Source organism: Pelobates fuscus, chromosome 2, assembly GCF_036172605.1.
Source record: "Pelobates fuscus isolate aPelFus1 chromosome 2, aPelFus1.pri, whole genome shotgun sequence".
NCBI lineage: Eukaryota > Metazoa > Chordata > Amphibia > Anura > Pelobatidae > Pelobates > Pelobates fuscus.
Genome location: NC_086318.1, coordinates 63,788,609 through 63,812,945, shown reverse-complemented (window position 1 = coordinate 63,812,945; position 24,337 = coordinate 63,788,609). Strand labels below are relative to the sequence as shown.

The window sequence follows — 24,337 nt, the reverse complement described above, 5'->3', positions numbered from 1 at the left end:
AACAACGACTCCTACACACACTACTTGGGGAAGCCAACGCCCTAGTGCCAACGCACTGGCGGCGACCCAGCATGCCATGTAGGGAACAATGGATAAGACGGGTTGAATGCACAAGGGAACTGGAAGAAATACATTGGTCAATAGTGGGGAAGCGGAATAAATACCTTAAAATATGGGGGCCGTGGCTTAAATTTTGGAATAACTCCCCAGGAGATGATCGGAACTCACCCATCCTAGCTAAGTGATTGACCATCCGTACGTAGACCAAGACTATTACAATCTGGCACTATAGGAGAACCTACTAGACATGATTCAGAGGTTACGAGGCAGAACAATTTCCCACTACCTCCTTTCCCTTGTTACCTCCACTTCCCCCTAGACTACCCCACTTCAGGTTAAACCTGCCATAGTTATACAACCCCTCAAGGAAAGAGCTGCGCTGGGGACACCTTCCTCCCTAGTATTTCATCTGTAACACCAAAACCTCATGGCGCAGACTCGTCCCAAAGCTGGATTGAATGTAAGGGGAAAAGTACAGTATCTAACTATGTGCATTTGTATTGTTCACCCTTTATGTAATACCTGAATGTCCCCTATTCTCTTCTGTACCCCATACTCTTTATGCCTTTGAAAATAAAGAAAAATGTATTTAAAAAAAAAAAAAAAAAAAAAAAAAACTATGTAAACACAAACAACGTATCCAAACCTTAGAATGGCCGTACTTAATGTCAAAGAGAAAGGTCTATAAACAAGCCGAGGTCAGGGATACAGAATGAGACAATACGAATATATTAGCCAAATGTCATGATACCAGAAGTAGAGAAAGTCATCTAGCCATTATTATTTGGCCCTTGACAAAGTCATTGACATCTTTTTGCTTGCCCATTTTTTCATTCTTGTAAATTATTTTCTTTTGTAGAACTTGGTGTGCACATTTGCAATTGTTTGGGCTTCCCCCTTTTTTTCTATTTTTGTAAAGAAAATACAAGCCATGAGTGATACTGCATTTCTTTCCAAACGAGTCTGCTGAAAAAAACTTATTCATAAGGAGAAAAAAACACTAAGTTGGAAATAGGTCTGACCTTAATTTTGTATGTTTTGTTTTGTTGGCAGCAGGTAAGCTGCCCAACTATAGTTAGTTGGAAATGTCCTTTCTCGCCTTGACTACTGTAATCCACTTCTCAGTGGTCTTACGTGCTCCCAACTTGCGCCGTTACAGTCCATAATAAATGCGGGAGTGAGGCTCATCTTCCTGTCCGCCCACACCTCCCATGCGTCACCCTTCTGTCAGTCCCTACATTGGCTTCCTATAAAATATAGAGCTCAATTTAAAATTCTGGTTTTGCTTTCAAATCTCTACATAATGCTGCTCCCACCTATCTATCCTCCCTTATTCACAAGTATGTCCCGTCTAGGCCCTTACGATCTGCTGAAGACTTATGTCTATCTTCTGTCTGTACTCCCACCTCTGATGCTCGCCTTCAAGATTTCTCGAGGGCTGCACCGTTCCTGTGGAATTTGCTTCCCTCCTCCGTTAGATGCTCACCCAGTCTCCACTCCACTAAAAATCGTAAAAAACCCACTTCTTCATAAAAGCGTATCAATTAAACTGTTAATAGCGCCTGACTGATTCCTCTTCTGCAACTGTCACTAGTCTAATACTATCCTTACCTTTTTGTTTCATTTTATCCCACTCCCTCTAGCATGTAAGCTCATTGAGCATGGCCCTCAACCCCTCTGTTCCTGTGTGTCCAACTTGTCTTGTTACAACTACATGTCTGTTCGTCCACCCATTGTAAAGCGCTGCGGAATTTGATGGCGCTAAATAAATATCATAATAATAATAACTGCTCAAAAGAGCAAGACTTTTCTATTTTTGTTTCCTTTATATAATTATTTTGTTTTACATTAATAAAAGGACTGTGATTTATTTTCTCTCTTTTTTAAAATTATTTATTTAGGACAGGCACCAACAAAGCACTGAATCACACATCACATTTAATGCCCATATTGCAATGTAACAGTTAAAAAACAAAAACAATCATAACATTGAAGGTACAACAGTCGAGGACATGTTTGAGTGGACATTGTTATCTGGGCAAAAAGACAAGACAATATTCTGCTATAAGCAGAACAACACATTGGACTTTCTCTCCTCTAATGGCATTCAGAAAGCCATATGTCCAAGAAACACTCCAATGTTTATACATAACAAAGTATGTAGACACAAAAGACATACAACCTTGTGTGCTATTTCAAACTTTAAGATTGGGTGGATGTATGGTCCCAGGTCACAAATCATATATTCAGTTATTTACTGCACCTATCGGTGGTTTTAATGTGTGGATGATATTTTAATTGTCTACAAATTGTGACAAGAATAATTACACTTCAAGCACACAACAAACTATTATTATTTTTTAAAATAATTAATTTTATTTTTCAATCACTATATTATGGTATATTCAAGTCAATCAAGTGTGTTTATGGAAATTTAATTATTTTCTTGTGTATTATATCACAATTCTTGACTGTAATTGAACTAATAAAATAATAACCATGCTTCAATATTTATGAACACAAGGGTACATAATTCAAAAGTTAATCTTCCCAATTATATCCTACATATTTTGTTTCTACTTCGTGGGATGCCTCTGTTAGAAACTACAATTAATGTTTCACTAGATGCAAAGAAAAAGAAACACAGCATGGTATATGAAAAGTTAAACATAACTATTTTAAATATTTCTGCATAACAAACTGTAATATTAAGCACTATGCAAAATGTTTACATTTAACATATAAACCGAATAAAAAATAAAATAAAAAAAACCTTATTTACTTTCTTAGGCACCCTCATCCCCTTCCTCACCTGCAGTGAAGGAATTAAAATATGAAAAACGCTGGATAGATTCCCTTTCGATTCCTCTATCAATGGCTCGGATATCAAGATTCAGGACTTCTGCAATAAAGTTAAGGTTGGTAACCATCTACTGATCGAATTTATTGTGTGGTCATAAACATTAACTGCTGCTCATCCATCTCAAGGGTTAACTGATATGCATCACGGCTAACTACCATGCTTCTGCTTATACCTTATTTAATAATAAATGACTGACACATATAGTTTGATTATTATAAATAGTGATGTACCGAACTGTCCGCCGGCGAACAGTTCCCGGCGAACTTAGCGTGTTCGCGTTCGCCGCCGCGGGCGAACACATGGGCGGTTCGATCCGCCCCCTATTCGTCATCATTGGGCAAACTTTGACCCTGTGCCTCTCGGTCAGCAGACACATTCCAGCCAATCAGCAGCACTCCCTCCCTTCCACACCCTCCAACCTCCCTCCCAGCATCCATTTTCGATTCATTCTGAAGCTGCATGCTTAGTGAGAGGAGGGAATGTTTAGCTGCTGCTGATTAGATAGGGAAATTGATAGCTAGGCTAGGGTATTCAGTGTCCACTACAATCCTGAAGGACTCATCTGATCTCTGCTGTAAGGACAGCACCCCAAAAAGCCCTTTTTAGGGCTATAACATCAGGCTGCTTTTTTTTTTTTTCCTGTGTAATGTAATTGCAGGTGCCTGCCTGCCAGCTTCTGTGTGAGGTTCACATTGGATACTGTGCCTACTTGCCCAGTGCCACCACTCATATCTGTTTTAACAATTGGTTAAGCTTTAGATTTAAAATAAATAATTTGTTTTCACTGTAATAGAAGAGCAGTTGCCTGCCTGCCAGCTTCTGTGTCAGGTTGGATGCCTTGCCCATTACTCCACAAGTGCCACCACTCATATCTGTTTTAACAATTGGTTAAGCTTTAGATTTTAAATAAATAATTTGTTTTCACTGTAATAGAAGAGCAGTTGCCTGCCTGCCAGCTTCTGTGTCAGGTTGGATGCCTTGCCCATTTGCACAGTCAGTGCCACCACTCATATCTGTTTTAACAATAGCTTAAGCTTTAGATTTTAAAGAAATCATTTTTTTTCACTGTAATAGTCCCCTTGAAACAACTTTTCCATCACTTTTGTGGCCAGAAAGAGTCCCTGTTGGTTTTAAAATTCGCCTGCCCATTGAAGTCAATGGCGGTTCGCGCGGTTCGCGAACATTTGAAGAAGTTCGCGTTCGCCGTTCGCGAACCGAAAATTTCGGGTTCGCGACAACACTAATTATAAAAGAGATCTTGTGTTTTGCAGCCACCAAACCTTTCTTTTCATTAATACCAAGAAGGTTCAAATTGAAATGCTCTGTTTGAGTCTTGTTTTTTTAAATATTGATGAGAAATGTATTCCTGCAATGACATGTCCATTATAAAAGAACATTTATAGAGTAGTCATTATACACAAACACATATTTTTATCACTGCCTTGTGCCATTTAACCAATTTGAAGATATTGCATATTTTAAAGATTTTATGTAACTTTTAAAATTGAATATATTAGTTATTCATAGCATGGACTTTCTCTGTTTTTACTGGATTGACTTGGAAGCATTATATCTTAAATCCACAAACATAACATCGGAATGAAGCTACATTGGACTGCAATTTCTAATATAAACCACAAATATATAGGGGGTTGTATACTAACATTAGAAAATACTGGTGGGAGTGGAAACTATTGCAGCACAACACTAGCACTTGTTCTAGTGATGCTAATGGAAATGTACAAATGATGCTGGTGGTGACAGTGGTGGTGCTGGTGGTGATGGCAACATTGATGAGCTACTTGTGCCAGAGATTGCAGGTGCAGCTGATGCCTCAACTGTTTCTATTGCTGTAGCTCTTTGCCAAAGAGTGGTTCTGATGACCCCCACAAAGTAGGCTCTGCAGCACCCTAGTTACTTACCTTAGTTATTTCTTGAGTGGGGGTAGTAGAAGGTATAATTCTTGTGGTAGAAGGAGCTGCAGTGTCATTGGAAGCAGCAGCACAAGTTGTTGCAACATTAAATGGATGGAAAAACCAATTGCCTCCTGGGTCTTGAATCAGCCATAGGAAATGCTGCTAATTTCACTATCCTGAGGCTTGTATCCTGATGCTAGTAATAGCGGTAGTGGTGTCAAAGGTGGTGAAGGCATCAGTGGAGAGGTTTCAGCAGTCCTCATGGCCAAAGGATAGGTGGTCTGACTCTAAGAGGCCAGGATTAGAGAACAGGACTGTATCCTCCATGGTTTCAGCTTGGGACTAGTACATGACATTGATGATGCTGGGTTTATTTTTTATTATTGGAATAAATTAGCTACGGTAGATAAATTACTATATATTTTTTTTCTTTCCTTTAGTGCCCATATGATCCAGGTAGGTGTCGAACTGCTCAAAAATATTTTGACTCGTAACTGTGGGATAGACCCAAGGAAATTCTGGAACTGTAATCTTTACAGTGGGGTTATGGGGTTAGAGAGCCCCATTTAAAGAATGCTGTGCTAAATACCTTTATATTCACACGTATAATATTTAAAGTCAAACCCCATCAAGACTTGGTTTAGATATATATATCTTATTTGGCTCAGATATATATCTGCAGCGTAAGTAACAGCAAAAAAAAAATCTATAAGTTTTGTGATATACAATACGGTACTTTGTCTTTGTATTATCAATAAACATTAAAATGCATGTTGGCTTTCCTACAATACAGCCCTCTTAGTTGCCAAACAAGAATATTTTACCTCCCTCATTGGCACTAATTCGCATAACACTAAACAACATTCCAGTGCCCTCAACTCTCTACTTTGTTCTGCTGCCAACATTTTCTATATTAACCTCACAGTCAAAGACTTGGAAAGTTACTTTGCTGACAAGATTAGAAAAATAAATAATATCTTCCTCTTCTTTCTTCATTCTTACAACTCACTTTTAAGAATGTTTTTTAACTATACATTTTACTCTAGTTTTTATATTTTTGTATTCATTTTGATTATATTGGTTATCACCAAATCAAAAGGTTAATCTAGAAGTGGATCCCTTATTCTCTTTGCCTGAATGTATCTAAGCTACTCTTACTGACAATTCTGGATGGTCATTGTGGGTTGATTCAGGCTGACATACAAATTGAGTAGTATATATTCTCTCTGTAATGGAACATGTGAGGTAAAACTTGTTTGAGACCTAAACAGGGTCTAATCTAAGGGTAGAGTTATTGTGTTTTTGCCCATTCTCTGTTTTCTCTTAAATTCGGTTTTGGGTTTTCATTACTGAGTTAAATGGGGAATTATTTTATTACTGGTAAAAGGTTTTATGCGCTTTATACACAATACACCAGTTAAAATTACATTTTTCCAATTAGGAATAGATAAGTCTTTGGAGTCTTTCTTCGGTGAGTAATTAAGTGTCACTCACTGCTTGTGTCCTCTCTCACAGAGTTAACTGGCTGTCTGTGTGTAAACTGTGCAGTGGAAAACTGGTCCTCCCTCCTCTCTAAATGCTTCACCTCAGAGATCCAAATTAAATCACATAATTTCCTTTGTGAGTCCAAAACATTCTCCCTGGAGCTATGAGACCATTAGACCATATGTTGCACTGCAGCCCTTTTGGAGAGATAGTGCTAGTAATAGCGGTAGTGGTGGCAGAGGTGGTGAAGGCATCAGTGGAGAGGTTTCAGCAGTCCTCATGGCCAAAGGATAGGTGGTCTGACTCTAAGAGGCCAGGATTAGAGAACAGGACTGTATCCTCCATGGTTTCAGCTTGGAACTAGTACATGACATTGATGATGCTGGGTTTATTTTTTATTATTGGAATAAATTAGCTAAGGTAGATAAATTACTGTATATTTTTTTACTTTGTGCTTTAGTGCCCATATGATCCAGGTAGGTGTCGAACTGCTCAAAAATATTTTGACTCGTAACTGTGGGATAGACCCAAGGAAATTCTGGAACTGTAATCTTTACAGTGGGGTTATGGGGTTAGAGAGCCCCTTTAAAGAATGCTGTGCTAAATACCTTTATATTCACATGTATAATATTTAAAGTCAAACTCCATCAAGACTTGGTTTAGATATATATATCTGATTTGGCTCAGATATATATCTGCAGCGTAAGTAACAGCAAAAAAATCTAAACGTTTTGTGATATACAATACTTTGTCTTGGTATTATCAATAAACATTAAAATGTATGTTGGGTTTCCTACAATACAGCCCTCTTAGTTGCCAAACAAGAATATTTTACCTCCCTCATTGGCACTAATTCTCATAACACTAAACAACATGCCAGTGCCCTCAACTCTCTACTTTGTTCTGCTGCCAACATTTTCTATATTAACCTCACAGTCAAAGACTTGGAAAGTTACTTTGCTGACAAGATTCTGTAATGGAAGATGTGAGGTAAAACTTGTTTGAGACCTAAGCAGGGTCTAATCTATGGGTAGAGTTATTGTGTTTTTGCCCATTCTCTGTTTTCTCTTAAATTCGGTTTTGGGTTTTCATTACTGAGTTAAATGGGGAATTATTTTATTACTGGTAAAAGGTTTTATGCACTTTATACACAATACACCAGTTAAAATTACATTTTTCCAATTAGGAATAGATAAGTCTTTGGAGTCTTTCTTCAGTGAGTAATTAAGTGTCACTCACTGCTTGTGTCCTCTCTCACAGAGTTAACTGGCTGTCTGTGTGTAAACTGTGCAGTGGAAAACTGGTCCTCCCTCCTCTCTAAATGCTTCACCTCAGAGATCCAAATTAAATCACATAATTTCCTTTGTGAGTCCAAAACATTCTCCCTGGAGCTATGAGACCATTAGACCATATGTTGCACTGCAGCCCTTTTGGAGAGATAGAGGCACCCTCCACAAACATGCCTTGCTCTCTGTCACTATTAATGCCAAGTGTGTGTGTGTGTGTGTGTGTGTGTGGGGGTGTGTTTGTGTGTGTATCTATATATATATATATATATATATATATATGTTTATGTGCAAATATGTAGCATGCAATTTTGTATACAAATATCAGGAAAATACTAAAGAATGCTTTTCCGTATCAATAAAAAAACATACTCTCAAACTTGTACAATAAAAAAGGTTGACAGTGGATGTCATGGGAAATTGCCCTATACTTATGAAAAGTAAAAGCTTTATAGTGAGAAAAATCAAATGACTCCATTTATTTTAGATGCCATTGCCACATTAAAGTATATGCACACTGCTGCAGCTGTGGACTGACTATGCCGTCATTCAAAAGTTGAAGATTATGTTATCGACCCTATTGTAGTTCACATGAAAGGCAGTCACTTACAATACTCAGAAGAAAAGGAAATGGTGTAAAACAGCTCTGCAAATTGGCCCTTCCTGCTGTTCTTCATTTAGTATCTAACTCTAAGAGAGCTTTCTCTGTGATTGAGAAGGCATTAAATGTGTACAGCAGGAAACTTCTGATGCAGTAGCTGAAAACGCTTACCTTAGCAAACTCAATGAAAATGCTAATAGACCAAAAAGTCAATTACAATGAAAAAAAAAATAAAAAAATATATATATATATATATATATATATATATATATATATATATATATATAATATTTGACAAATATACATTATTTCTCTCCTGTGGAGATGGGTTTATATTGGAGAGTTCTATGTTTCAATCTTAGTGAAATGAGAACCAGTCTTATTGAGATATACATAAATCATAACAAGAGAACTGTACACTACAGACAGTAGTAGCTGTACAGTACTACACAGTGAAATAAAGTATATCATTTAGAAGGTTGATAAAGTTTATTTGAAGATACAGACCCAATTAAATATTAGCAGTCATCTTTTTTGTTTAAAAAAAATAAGACAACTTTTAGACTTTGAGATAAATAGCCAATTGCAAAGCTTACTTTCTTTTTCTACTGTTACTAGCTTCAGTTTATTATAAATCCTACAGATAATGATGCATTAAGATTCACAGGTTATATGATTTCAGCAGATGCTGATGGCAAACTGCACATCAACACGGCAGTTGTGAATGGTGAATCCATTGGTGTCATATGGGATGTCAAAGGGAGTTCAAAGGAGTACCCAATTAGGAATTCACTGGAGTAAGCAAACATTAGGCGGCACTCCCAGCATATGCAAATGAAAGAAGAGGAGCTGTACTCTGAATATCCCTACCTACAAGGAATGCAAGAACGTTTTTTTTTGTTTTTTTTAAACCTCTTTGGCACACAGAGTATACGGTAGAGGTACTTTTGGTGGTCAGTTGACATTTGCTAAAGAACATAGCTTTTTGACATCTAGCTGACATCACATCTTGTGAAAGGAGTAGGAATATATAACTAGATTTATTTATGGTATTCTGGTTAATGGTTGATTTTTTAAGTCCACATATGCAATTTGCACATCTTGCCTGCAGCAGTGACAAGGTAATTAATTTCATCAGGTTAGATGGCGCAGATGCAGGCGCAATGAGAATTAGTTATATAGACTGCTTTTCATTGATAGGCTCCTCAGTTGAGAGCTGTCCAGGATAACCAATATGGTTTAACTGGTTATAGTAAGAGCAGTTAAATGCACAGATTTGCACTAGATGTTATATTCAGTTATATTTTTTGTTAGTTTTTTTTATTTTTAGGCAACATTTTCTCTCTCCGAGTTAAAGCCATTTCAAAAATCAACTATTCGACTTGTTGCACCGGGTCCATTTCTATACAGGTACCCAGAGACTTATTAAAAATGTAATACGAATTACAACATAAACATTGACACTTGACTATTAACATCCTGAAACATAACTACCAAGGGGCCAAACGCCTGCTACTCTGAATTTGCTGGGAGCTGCAGGTTTGTTTATGTTCTGTCAGATTGAATCTATCACCAACTTAACATTAGGAAAACACACTGGAGTGGAACAGGCATGAAACATATATTAACCCTACTCATTGCAATAAGAGAGGTAAGACAATCACCACAATTCAGATTACTAATATAGACAGATAAAATGCATTCCAAAATCTATATAACATTAGTTATACAAAAATAAAAATCAACAATAGATTAATTAAATTAAGCTAAATTATAAAAAAGGATTGATTGACAATGAGCTTCATCCGAATATACTGTTATTTTATTGATTAGCTGTTGAATCATATTGACTTTAAAGAGACAACATCATAATAGGGCTTTAGACCAGACCAGTACTCCATCCCATTGAGAAAGAAAGATTCAACATCTAATTTAGAAAATATTGACAATGTTAGTTAAAGTTCTCTGGTGGAAAATAAAATGTATTACTCTAATGTTTCAATAGGTATTGATAAGCATCAGAAATAGTACAATTGTATTGCTTAGACTGTTAGATAAAGACTGTTCAAACATAAACATGTTCAAACATAAAATAGTTAATTGACATAAATGTACATCCAGATATATTAAAGATTAAGTTAAATAGTGGACATGCAGGGTTCTTTCCAGTTGGTATTTTGGCTGCATATTTCGGAACGAGGTTGTCAGTTTACCACAGTCTACTGCTTGGTTAATTAATCACTTGATTACGTTCAGATTTTTTGCTCTAGCAATTACCTGTTATAGCTTGATTACACTCTGGAATGACAGCAGTAGGAGAATTCCAGTTCTATATATTCTTTATAATCTACAAAAAATACGACGTTATAAATAATAGTAATAATAAACAAGTACACCTTGCATTTATAGCAGGTGTAGCCAAACTTAAAATCAAAGGGACATTTTGAACACCATGACCAATGCAGCTATTTTGAGTGGTTATGGTGCTTTGATTCTCCACCGTTTTCTGTCAAATTGGAGAGTTGTTCTGTCAAGTTTTGGAGTTTAAAGAAGAACTGAGGCTCTCAATAACAACTAAAACCTGACCCATTTCTTCTAAAAAAAATGTAGAGACATGTTTTTTGTTCATTAAAGGAACAGTACCATGAATATTATTGTGCCTGGAGTGCCCATTGTATTGGCACTCTCTGTTTGATGAAATGGTGAAGTAAAGGTTAGAAGTCAAATAGTTCTAAAATGGTTTGACTACTTAGAAATGGGAAGAGAGTGAGTACCATGGACTACTAGCAAGATAACCAATATAGCATTCCTTTAAATATCAGTTTTGCATAGTTTTTGGTGGAAAGTGTGCAGTTCAAAAGAACATGTTTAGAATTATTTAGACCATTTGCTGGCAACCACACTATATGAACTGGAGAATAAACACTAGCATTACATGTATTACTTTTAATGCTACAGGTGACAGAAGTTTCACAAGTTTCTCATCACATGTTCTCTTCTATGGCGAGGAAAGGGCAAAACAATTCAAAACACAAAAATAAACAAGGAGGGGACAGGGCCTGACTGCTATGCTGACTGGTTGCATTACAGAACAGCCCCTGAGACATTCTGCCTTTTCATTTTTAAAATTGCTTCTAAGATACTTACCCAGTGGACTAAGGTTATTTGACTCTAAAATCTGGGTTTTGGAACTTTCGTGAAAGAATTACAGTCCTTGTGATTGTGATCTTCCTAGACATCAATGCAATTTGAGGTGTTGGTGAGCTCCGTGGATTGGAAAAGCAGGCTATCTCCTGGGCTGGAGAGGGTTGCTTGTGTGGTATCCTGCAACCACCAGAAAGACTCTATGTTGAGTTTATCTACAAAGGAGACACCAAGATGGCCTCTTCATTAGCTTCATTAGATCACAACACAAGGCACATTGAGATGGGATGGGAGATGGGAGAAGAGATGGGAAGCAACATTTCTAATGGGATTTAATACCATTTGTCAGAATCTGTGTGTGGGACTCTCTCAGCACTCGGAAACGCTCACTTGGAGGAATCTACTTTACTAAACTCTGCTGTTTCTAGTTTTTGTTATAGCAGCTTTATAAGCTTAGGAATCAGATTATATTATGTTTTCTTGCCCAACAAATCCCCGTATTATACAGTGTATCCCTTAGCTGTTGGGGTATACATCCCATTGTTATAAAGCATCAAAGAGATCGATTCAGAGGTGAAATGATAAATAAATAGTGTTCAATAGATGTGATCTATTTTTGATCATTTCACCTCTGAATCGATCTCTTTGATGCTTTATGACGATGGGAATCGATGAGATCGATTAAGCATGCCTATGGTACACTTTGAATATGCCCATGACACTCGTTGCTGATTCTCCTGGTTGTATACGATCTAGTTTGGCATAACCATGTGGTTTATATCACTCACCATTAATCTTGCTTAGATGTATACCTAGGCTCCCCAACAGCTAAGGAACACACTGTGTAATATAATATAATCATACATATGTGTGTATTTATATGTCTTTGTGTTTAGTTCATACTGAATGCACGATCTGATGTGTTATACATCCTCCTCCTTCAGGTCGATCACAATATATGTCTGTGCTTACTTTATTCATTCCTTTCAAGAGCGGTTCCATATTATTGTAATCATTTTATAGACTTAGGTCTTGCTAGTTCTTCTTACATAGATTATACGATCCATTCACCAAAATACAATACACACCCCTCACTACATTGGATTGGTCCGTGTAGGAGTGGGAGGTACCGCTCGAGCTTATTGGATATTGACTCTGTAATTACGTACCACAGATGACATAGGTACTTACTATTGGCTCCCACCACTGGGAACCATGAGGGGTATACCATTATAAAGGGAGCAGTATTGACAAAGGTACATACACCTCTGCACCGAAACACTCATCGGGTTTTTGTTTGTTTTATTTTATACTTCTTTTGGGCACATTATCTCACATTGTTGTATGGCACGTTTGGTGATATCCAAACATACTTAGCGGCATGATGGTTTAGTAATCAGTTTTTTTTACTTCTCTACCTATTTTCCTCTACCTGTCTAGTGAGATTACAAGGGAGATAGGCTATATCTATCCTTTCCCTTTTCAAATAATTAAGCTCTGTGGATCTATTTACCAAGAGGATTTTTGGACTCTGCAATACAATGTGTGTATCTATACACCTGTGAGCTGGAGGGTGCACTCTCTGTTTAATTGGCTTTTTGTGTATAGTACTTAGGAGATATTGATTTATAAACACTTGCACTCTGAACTGTTTGGGATATTATTATTCCTTTTGCAACCCTCTCTAGATATAATCTCACTATGCATTACTTAGAATCCAATTTTGGATTTGTCTAAGCTTATATTGGCCAATTTTGTAATAAAGCCAGTTGTGGACATAATCTTTTTCATTACCCTCTAATTTTTGGATCATAGTGGGAGGTAGAGGAACAACCTTATAAGGCTAGATTGATACTGTATATAATTCATTAACCATCCCTGTTACTGCTTGCATTTTTGTTACAGTTATTCTCATTGTAGCCATTTACCCTCTATTGAGTCAGGGTACTGTTCATATCTATAGGGGGTTCGTTCTCACTTTGTGAGACGACTTTTCCCTGTCCCTTCTTTCCTATATATATATATACATATATATATATATATATATATATATATATATATATGTTCTATATTAATATTATTTTGTATTTTTTATGTTATATTGCACTCTATTGTAACGATGAAGTGTTAGTTGACCCATGACATACTTGAAAATGAAAATTTCAATCTATGCTTCCTGGTAAAATATTATTTAAATAAATAAAAATGTTTTTTTTTTTTATTATTATTCTTTATTTTTGTATTGACATACAATAATGCAAACAATTGTTAGCAGATGCTTTAGGTAAAGAACAGAAACAGTTTGTTATCACTTCGCATGAACAACTCTTTGTCATATAAAGCTTAGTTTAATGATACATGGACAGCAATTGTTGTATCTAATTTGCGGGTTTTTGTAAGTGGTTCCTGTCTTTCTCTTTAGTTATTTTGTGATAAGCACCACATTGCTTCGTCATTGGAGATCGCCTAATCGTGTATGGATAGGAGGTAGCCGCACTCAATTCTTACGTTCCATGTTTGCGATATATGTCTGTCTCTCAGAATGCCTTATGGTAGTCAATATTTTTGATTTTTATGAAACATTAAAGCATGGCCAGAAATAGAAAGAAAGGCTGGGCTTTCTATGAATGGAGTAGGTAGTTTGTCAGACGAGTCGTGTTCGTATTTAACTTCCTAGGTTGGAGTTTTGTCAGGGTACCCAGATCTTCTGAAAAGTTTTTTAGGTGCCCTTATCCTAGCTGTAAGATTGTCCATCAAGTGGACCTCTTTTATCCTATTATAAAAATGTATTCTTATACATATTACATCTATGTATTCTTAGTGTTCAAAGCCCAACCCTAACCCAAAAGGAAAGATGCTTGGGGAATGTTTGATACCAAAGCATGTATATTAAATTATGCTTAAGATTAAACTGCCCATCATCTGGTCCACTAGTACCACTCTTAATAGACTCTTTATAAAACTTTGTTTGTTAACATTCTTAGTCCTGAACGGGTCACAAAAATGTTTAGGGAGGATACTGGATGACAAATATAACATAATTACTTTATGGAATATAATAGCTTTGGTGAAATGTAATCCTGAATCAGAATTTAGAGAGCATTTTGTCAAATTGTAAAGTTCCATTTTAACGTTGCATACAAAATTGATCACATTGAGAACATTTCACCCTTGAGAACTCATACACTTCCTAATTTACATGTTTTCTTCTTATTACAGACCAAATTCATTTGAATTGCTAGCATTAGATGGCATTAGCTCTGGGATTCTACAGTTTCATACTGCACATGACAGTGCTGACTGGCTGAGAGCAATATCAACAAACATCAATGATCTGACACTTCAAAATGTACGTTGATTCTTTATTGCCGTTTTGAATCTTTGATCTTGTTTGTCAGAAGAAATGAGCAAGTATATTCAAGAAGTTACGTATATTTGAGACTTGCTACTTTTAATTAAGCATCTTGAAAATGATTAAAAGGAAAATACTGTTTCAACTTTGTTTACATGTCATATTTGCTTAATTTTTTTATTACTAACTTTAATGCAATACAATTCACGTTCAAATGTTCAAATTATGAAATGTAGGCCTCCATTTAATATATTTAGATAAGCTTTTCAAATTATTTAATATTTTTGGATAACCTTTTTAAAGTAATTTAATATTTTGATTAATATATTTTGAGATATACTTTTTTGATATCTTAATATTTTGATTAGGCCTTAACTAGCTTATAATTGGCATTTAAAGAATTACCCATTTGTTTGTAGGCTAACAGTTAGGTCGTCACTAAAATAAAAATATCAATTGAATTGAATATCAATGTTCAATTTAAAACAATAATGCACTAAAGATTAAAATATATGTACAGAACCAACTTTCTAAAAAAATTTTTTTGATGGTTCCACATACCACGGCTGTAAGTACCGCTGCTAATTTGTAAGAGACCAAACTCTGATGTGTAATGTCATAACCCACGTAAACCAAGTCATTAAGTCAGCTTGATTAAAGCTATCTCACCCGCTACTTTGGTGGCATCTCGGCATTGTGGATAATCTATGCTCTATTATGTGCTATGGTCTATCTCTGTGGAATATTGAGGCAATTACTAACATAATAGAGCTCTTTTAATCACCTTGGTTGCATGCTGGAGGCATAAAAGATTTTAAAGGACCTCACCTCCCATGCCTCACCCTTCTGTCAGTCCCTACTTTGGCTTCCTATAAAATATAGAGCTCAATTTAAAATTCTGGTTCTTGCTTTCAAATCTCTACATAATGCTGCTCCCACCTATCTATCCTCCCTTATATACAAGTATGTCCCGTCTAGGCCCTTACGATCTGCTGAAGAGTTATGTCTATCTTCTGTCTGTATTCCCACCTCTGATGCTCACCTTCAAGATTTCTCCAGGGCTGCACCGTTTCTGTGGAACTCGCTTCCCTCCTCCGTTAGATGCTCACCCAGTCTCCACTCCTTCAAAAAATCGTTAAAAACCCACTTCTTCATAAAAGCATCAATTAAACTGTTAATAGCTCCTTACTGATTCCTCTTCTGCAACTGTCACTATTCTAATACTATCCTTACCTTTTGTGTCACTTTACCCCACTCCCTCTAGCACGTAAGCTCATTGAGCAGGGCCCTCAACCCCTCTGTTCCTGTGTGTCCAACTTGTCTGGTTACAACTACATGTCTGTTTGTCCACCCATTGTAAAGTGCTGCGGAATTTGATGGCGCTATATAAATACCATAATAATAATAATAATAATAATAAAAGTAATTAGGATCCATGGTATCATGCACCACTCAGCTGGAGAACATTTTATCCACAATCTTCAGTGAACATCCAGAGAGGATCTAACAAGTACAAAGTCTTCTAGAATCAAAAGGAAAAAAATAAAAAAAAATTAACCCTTCACAGATATACCAAAATGGAAAATTCACTCCATCTTCAAACCGAGGACAGCCTAATAGACATACAGCCTGACATGTTTCTGAGTCACATCAGTCCTTACTCAGATTTTTCTTTGTGAATTTTAATGTATTTACCAGATGAAGAGGACTCTTACTTCTGGATCTGAGTTTATCAATTTTCACATTAGGTTCTGTTCCAGCAATGTTCTTGCATTACTTATATCACTTTTTGTTTGCACCTGATTATGCATTTCTAACCTTGGTCTTATTCCTAGTGCTGATTTGTCTTGTTCATAGCAATGCCTAAATATCTAATCCATGTGTTCTGATAGAGTCCCTATTTGCTTAATTATCCTGCTCCTGACTATGCTCATGCTTAAAGAATTTGCTTCCTGCCGTGGTTATCTGAGTTGGCCTTGCAACCAGTTCTAGCTTGATGATTCCACATATGGTGGGTCAATTGGCCATCAGACTAGTTCTGTAGTCTGCCAAATTCTAATAGTAGTTTAACCAGCAGATGAAAATGGCTGAAAAAGTGAATCATTTATCAGCAAACATGATCAATTTCCACACCAGAACACCAGTAAAAAGTCTGAAATGTGATATCTTCTGGCACATGCCATGCAGGATATTCCCCTCTTGAGATTTTATGGGGAAGAACACAAAGCCCCATGACCCACAGCAGGGGAGGGCTGGCAGCCTTTGGCCTGGGGGGCAAATCTAGTCAAGTGGCCCATTGCACCAAGAGGTAAAAACACCTTTCCCATGTGATTCAAAGGGGGGGCGGGGGGAGCAGTCACTCAATGACACTCAAACAGACACTCAATGACAAGCACACACACACTTGCTGATTTGGCGCACACTAAAAAACACAAACTCACTGACAGGCACACGCACACACTCACTGACAGGCACACAGACACACACAGAAAGACACACTGTTACAGGCATACTGACTCAGACAGACAGACATACTGACACACACACACACACACACAGGCATACTGGCTGACATACACACACAAACTGGCACACACAGAGACATACTTGCACGCACACACAGACATACTGGCGCACACACACAGACATACTGACACACACATACACCCAAACTTTACACTTTTAAAACCAGTAGACAGTGGCTGAGTAAAGGGACAGGGCTGTAGTGGGGGGACAGGGGCTGTACTGGAGGGTATAAACTGTAATTGGGGGGTTTAGGAAATGTAGGGGGGATATAGGGGCTTAAGTAGGTTGATGGCTACAATTTGGGAAAGGTGTTGTGGTGTGTGTTATATGGGTTGCAATTGGGGGAAGATGAGCTGTAGTAGGGATGTTATGGGGCTGTAGTGGGAGGCATGGGGCTGAGAAAGGGGGCAGGAGCTGAGAGGGGGAAAAAAGGAGCAGGGAAAGGGTGGGACAGAGCCTTACTAAGGGACCAGAGCCCGACTAAGGGACAGGGGATGGCTGAGGAGGGGGACATGGATTGAGGAGTGGGGGAAGGGGCTGAGGAGGGGGACAGGGGCTGAGGTGGGGGACAGGGGCTGAGGTGGGGGACAGGGGCTGAGGAGGGGGACAGGGGCTGAGGAGGGGGACATGGGCTGAGGAGGGGGACATGGGCTGAGGAGGGGGACAGGGGCTGAGGAGGGGGACAGGGGCTGAGTAGGGGGGCAGGGGCTGAGGAGGGGGACAGGGGCTGAGGAGGGGGGAAGAGAGGGGGCAGGGCTGAGGAGGGGGGAGGTAGGGCTGTGGAGGGGAATAAAAAAAAACTAAAGTGTATTTCCCCCTCCCTGAGTCTTACCTTAAGCCAGGGAGGTTTGGGCAGCAGCCAGCATACAGCAGCAGTCAGTGAAGTCTGGAGCCTGCAGCCAGTTAAGTCGGCCGACCTCTCCTGATGATGTCAGGAGGAGGGGGCGTGGCTTCCTCTGCTCTTCTCCCAGACTCCCCAGCGGTCCTGGGAGAAGAGCAGTGAAATCACGCCCCCTCCTACTGACATCATCAGGAGAGGCCGGCCGACCGACTCCACTGACTGCAGGCTACAGGAAGAGTGAGGTAAGTTGAAAAATCTGAGTCTTCAGCCAGAGGCAGGGGATTCAGATTTTCCTTTTTTTGCTGGATGTGGGCAGCCCTGGCCCCTGGGTTTAGGGCGGCCTGGGGGGCATTTGCCCCCCTGCCCCCCTTCCCAGCCCGCCCCTGACCCACAGGAACCATGGTGCATTGCACAATCTGCACCTTCAGGAGTCCTGGGCCCTAACCAAAAACAAAATGGAACAGTTTTTCACAAAAAAGACATCTTAAAAAGAGTCAAATACATCTACCATGAGTGTTTGTTGGGAGATACCAAACTGATGAAGAAAAGGAGGAAGAAAGGAAGACAGGGTAACAAGCACTATGAAATCTGTTGGCGCTATAAATGGCAATAATAGTAATAATAATAATAACAAAGAAATAAAAAAGTTTTTTTTAAGGACTTAAATGCTTAAGAACCAAAACCAAGCATTACACTCACTCTCTGCAAATTAAGCCTTTAGCAACCTCAAGGTTCAAGCAGAGACTGCTCTTTTAACCCAATGCAGGAAGTAAAAAATAAATAAAAGAAAAATAGAATACATATTAAAACTACGGTTTAACACATACACACTTTTTTAAAATCTACAGAAATGGAGTACAAACATGTCCTTGCATAAGGCAGAAATGGTTGATTTGCATGATTTTCTTTTTTTTTAGTCAGGGTACTTTGCTTAAGTGGAGTAAAAATTTTTAGAAAACAAAGTTAATATAATTATGAAAAGTGAATTATCTTTAACAAAATAATTATTTTAATCACTAACCACCATCTTCTGTACCATAATATTTTTAAACAGCATGCTAATTTTTTTTAAACAGTATGTTAGCCATAGAAACAATATCTAAAATGTGTGGATATTACTTGAACATATATAGATTTTTAAAATTAAAATATTGTTTCCATTCAAGATATTTGTTAATAAAGTTTTGAAGAGTAAAGACTGGATTTCCATATTTGTTTTATACAAGCAATTTCAGATAACTTAATATTGAAATTTATAGTAAAATGTTGTAGCAGTAATATCCTGTAGCACATTCCTTTTTGGATTTATACATACAATTTACTATATGTGAAATAAATGAGAAGGTTGTTTTATTGAGAATATCTTTTCCCTCATAAATGAGGAAATTGCATGCAATGAAATAGTTATATGGAAAATATGAAACAAATTAGAGAATCAATAAATTTGCGCGACTTTTTAAAACATTCCAAAATTCACAGTGCATTCTATGGGTAGCGTTAAAACGCTCTAGGTAAAAAGTGTGATTTCTTTGTTTTCATGCTATGATACTTTTCCCAAGTAAAATGTGACATCTATAAGCCGTATACTATTCAATTATATATAGTATATTAATATAATATTACTTAACTTTATAACACTGTGGTTTTTTTTTAATCTATCCATGATGTAATTCTACCTTTGTCTGTCTGCCTGCCTGTCTGTCTTTTTCACTTAAAGGTTTACACACGAGAATTTTTTGTTAAAAAAAAAAAGCAAACTGTGTATTTACTGTATAATAATGTACAATTAATTATCGGCGGTTGTTGTTTCGAGAACTAAAGAAGCCTTATCAAATGCGCAAGACTGTTCTGTTTTAACAGTCAAATACGTTCAATAGCCAAATGGCTAGCAAATGTTGGTACTTTGAGATTGCACGGTTAATGTCAAACAAACCGACCCATCTTGAAAAGATCTTATCTGTCTGTGTAACCCCTTTTGTAGTATATTGATCATGATAATAGATGACTTGTTCAAAATCAATGTATGATGTATGTGGGTTACTTTAAATATATTCAAACTGGCAATTTTAGGTATAGTGTATGTATGTTATTGTTGTGCTATATAGTTCTTGATTATACTGTTGCAACAGTGCTTATTTGTACTAGGAATGTTTGGTCAACAGTAAACATATAGGGTGTCCAGCAATTATTATTTTTTTAAATAAATATTTTTTAAATACTAGTATTTATAACCCATCCATTTAAAATGCAAAGGAAAATATGCCGTTAAGTAACTATAGAGAATGTGGAAGATCATTGTCCATGTGCATCCTCCTGTCATTATTTTTATTTGAGTCAAATGATGATGACAAAATGCTATATATAATATTTATATGTATGTAAATATAGATATATAGATATAGTTTATAGTCTGGTATGTATGAAAGAGTTGGCAATATGGAAGGGATACTAGCTCACCTAGGTTCTATGAAAATAGCATTTGTTGACATGAACTAAAACATTGGATGAGTCTGTTGAGGATAGGTTACACTTAAAATGTGAATGAGGGATTCATTTACCTACAAGGAATAGTTGGCAAGGAGTGAAGGGAGCATGCAAGATGTAAGATTTTTAGAAAAAACTCTTGATCATGCCTTTGGAGTTTTCATTAAAGTGCAATGTGCTTCAAGGTTTGCCACTGGGTTATATCCAATTTACCTATATTCATAGGTAAATTGAAAAAGAAAAAAAATGCTGTCAGAAGTGACCAAACGTAATCTCTATAGTATATAATATATATATATATATATATATATATATATATATATATATATATATTGCCATATAAGCCTCCACTGCATTTAGAACATAAGTTTACATATGATATACAATGCAATACAAGGAAATCAAAAATGAATAGTATTATAAATAAAACAATAAACACACTAGTCAGCAAACAAAAGTTACCTTTTCAAGTGGCAGGATGCCCAAAACTCCTGAAATTTAGACTATAAATTGGGCTTTCTCAAAACATCTTTGGGAAATACATGGCAATATATTTATTGCATGCTATAGAATAGATATTACTTTAATTTACTCATGACTACATTTTATTTGTATTTGTCAATGCAACGTAAACAACGTGAGTAAATAAAGTAAACATTTTATAAGGACTTGGTGTGCGGATGTAATATTTTATATTATATTTTTGATAGTCTGGAGAGCTGGTACATTACATACCTGCATCCCTACTTTGCGTATGTAGAGTCTACTATTTTATCTGGTGTGCTCTTTTTATTAATGGTTTTATTCAGTGAGATCCTTACCATCATATATAAAGTGATATTGATATGATATGAAGTAAAGAGCAAGGCCTCTAGTTCAAAGGTGTATATACAAGGAGTTCTTCCAGTCCTTTTGAGTAGCAGTTGAAATGACAGAAAGAATATATAACTGATGTTGGAAATAGGATAGGGTGTAATAGGCAGATGCTGAGATGTTTGGGTGATAGTGTAGCTTTGAATTGATTGATCTATGACATTCAGATTTAGGTAAATTGCTGCTGATCCTTCTTTAACCCACAGTAAGAATAGTGAGTCATTTGGCAATCTTAGAATGAAAAATGAGGAGGAGACATAGAATTAGATGGATGGAAATTCACTCTTGTACTTTTCATACTGCCTTACTTGAGTCCTGAGAAATTCTAATGGGTAAAAAAGGCTAGTTGTATGTAAAACTGGCTGTGGTGAAAAGGGGCAGATAACGCAGAATCAGAAATGACTGTAAATGTTTCAATTATTACTAGTAAATCTAATCACCAGGGCAGCTGTATTGTAGACTGGTACACTAGCAATATTAAAGCCTCCTAAGTGCGTTAACTTAATGGCTTATGTAATTTCGAAACGACATTACTTTGTGGGTGGGCAATCTCATAAAAATATGCTGATGGGTACTCAGGAATTTCTTATTTCCCTGTATTAAGACTAAATTGAGAATTTGTTATGGGTACAGTAAATGTGGGAATTCAATAATGTTAAATAATTTAAGTATGCCAAGATGTGAGTTGAAAAGAAAACGCCAATGGTTAAATTCTCCATAAGTTGTACAAAGGAGGTATTATCAATAGAATGATTGTCAATAGATTTTCAATACATATACTTCAAGGTATTTTATTTTTTGTGGTTTCTATTACAAAGTGTGTGGCTTTCGTGTCAGAGACATTACACTATTCTGTTATTTTGTAATTTTGTTTTTCCGAAAAGTTGATATGAAGAGACAAAAGATTCCAGTTGTATCAATTGTAAAAAACTATAAATGCTCTTCAGTTGTAGATGCTTTTAAAAGCTTCTATGTCTGCAAAAGTTTAAGAGCCGATATGAAAGCAGTAAAATATTGAAAAACATCAATGCGCAGACATCAGTGTCAAGCCCTTGATAAAATACACTTCTTAGTATATAAATCAAATGTATTTTAGTGAATTCCATACAGACTTTTGAATGTTTCATTTGCTCTTTGAGGTCACTATAGTTAGAGACATCTGGCCCAAGGTCCTAGATAACATACACTGCAATTTAAACTAGATTCAGTAAGTTCTCATGCACTAAACCTAGCATGGCACATATTTCTGAAAAGGTGGTAATCCAAATTTGCATATGTACTTTCTTAATTTCACAATAATGTTTTTTTCTCTCCTAATTAAGTGGCTTACATATATATTGTTTTTCTAACAGATGAAGATGGTAAACAAATGCTACTCATCATCTGATCAGGTATGTTATGATTGTATTATTGTCATGATCTATTATCCATCAGTTATTATTATTACTACCAAAAATGCAAAGTAATCCATATAATTTGTTAAATGAAAGAAAAATTCTTAAATTAATTACAAAGTAAAAAACAGTAAAAACAAAACTAATACATTTAATTTTATGGAACTCATGCACTGATTCAATAAAGCAAGTTATACAAATTATTATTATATATGTCAGCATACAGTGTGCAGTCTTTTTAAAAAAAAGTGAAATGTATGGTGTTATATTTATATTTCCAGGGGTTTCATCATACATGATATCATATATTTTTCAGTGGTTTCAAAATTCATGCTTCATTTCCTGCCAAATCATTTAAAACTTAGGTTAGCTTGGTCAGGCAAGCCAGAGATAAAATGGGGTGATATTCTCCAAGAGAATGTCCCAGGTTGCTAGTTTTCTAGGTTGGGACAAGGACCCTCTGTGGAGAAAATGACTGTGCTCCAATGTATAATATAATATAGGTCTTGGCATTCACACTAAATGTAAAATGGTGCCTAATATATCTTAATATGGGTGCTTTGTATTGTATATGAACGTTTTGGAAAATATACTAATAAGTAGTATGTTAATCTGCTCAAACAAATGTCTAGCACCTTATTTATTCCTTTGAACTATAATTAGTTCACCTCACATCATAATTTCCAGGGTACTTACGTAACAGTCCATGGCAAAAAAGACCATCTTAAGAACCAAGTCATATACAGCACTATTGCTATATGTGTATAGAAAAAGAAAACAAAATAAAGTTGAAAACATTTGAACAACAATTAACTTCCCGAGACTCGACATAGGACAAACAGAGTTAGACTTTGTTATCTTATAGGGTATTTGTTTGTACAGGGTAACCATAATTTTATCAAGTTCATTCTAGTACTAGTATTAAAGATAGAGTTAGATTTCATCTTATGCTGATATTCGATGTGTGTCATGATCTCTTGCCAAGGTATAGGGTTTAAGGATTTCCACGCCCTAGCTATACATATTTTTTATAAATTCTTTATTTTGTTGTGCAAAAGTTTGACATACAGACAAGCTTGCAATGCCACATCAGGGAATACAGACTTTTCAAGAGGCATGAGATTGTGGCATGTGATAGTACTGCACTTTTTTTTTTTAAAGGATAAACAGGTTGATGCATATAATGTCGCTTAACAAGAAAACAGTAGAATCGAGACATACTATATGAATTGACATTAGCGTGGTCGAATATATTAAATCAAGAAAACCAAATAGCCATTGGTCCTTGTTACCATTTATGCCGCCTTGGCAGACGTGGTAAAAGAAAAATACTAGTGGCACAATGCCGTGTGGTTAACAAAATAAAACAAGATAAAACAATGAGGCATAATAGTGGCACTGGTTACCTATTCAGCCCTAGGTGTTAAGTACCAAGCTAGGTTTAGGTGCTGCTGTGTGTGGCCTTGCATTTGCAACTAACCAATGCCCCTCAGTGGGTATACATAGTCCCGG

The 24,337-nt window shown here is 36.5% G+C and overlaps 1 protein-coding gene across 1 annotated transcript in view; it reads left to right on the top strand.

Moving 5' to 3' along the window:
• The window catches only part of SNTG2 (syntrophin gamma 2), a 539,246-nt gene that overhangs the window by 366,563 nt on the left and 148,346 nt on the right, over window positions 1–24,337 (top strand). The window contains exons 10-12 of the mRNA XM_063442215.1: window positions 2,851–2,978; window positions 14,575–14,704; window positions 22,784–22,822. Of these exons, the coding sequence (XP_063298285.1) occupies window positions 2,851–2,978; window positions 14,575–14,704; window positions 22,784–22,822 (297 nt within the window). The remainder of the gene's footprint in view (window positions 1–2,850; window positions 2,979–14,574; window positions 14,705–22,783; window positions 22,823–24,337) is intronic.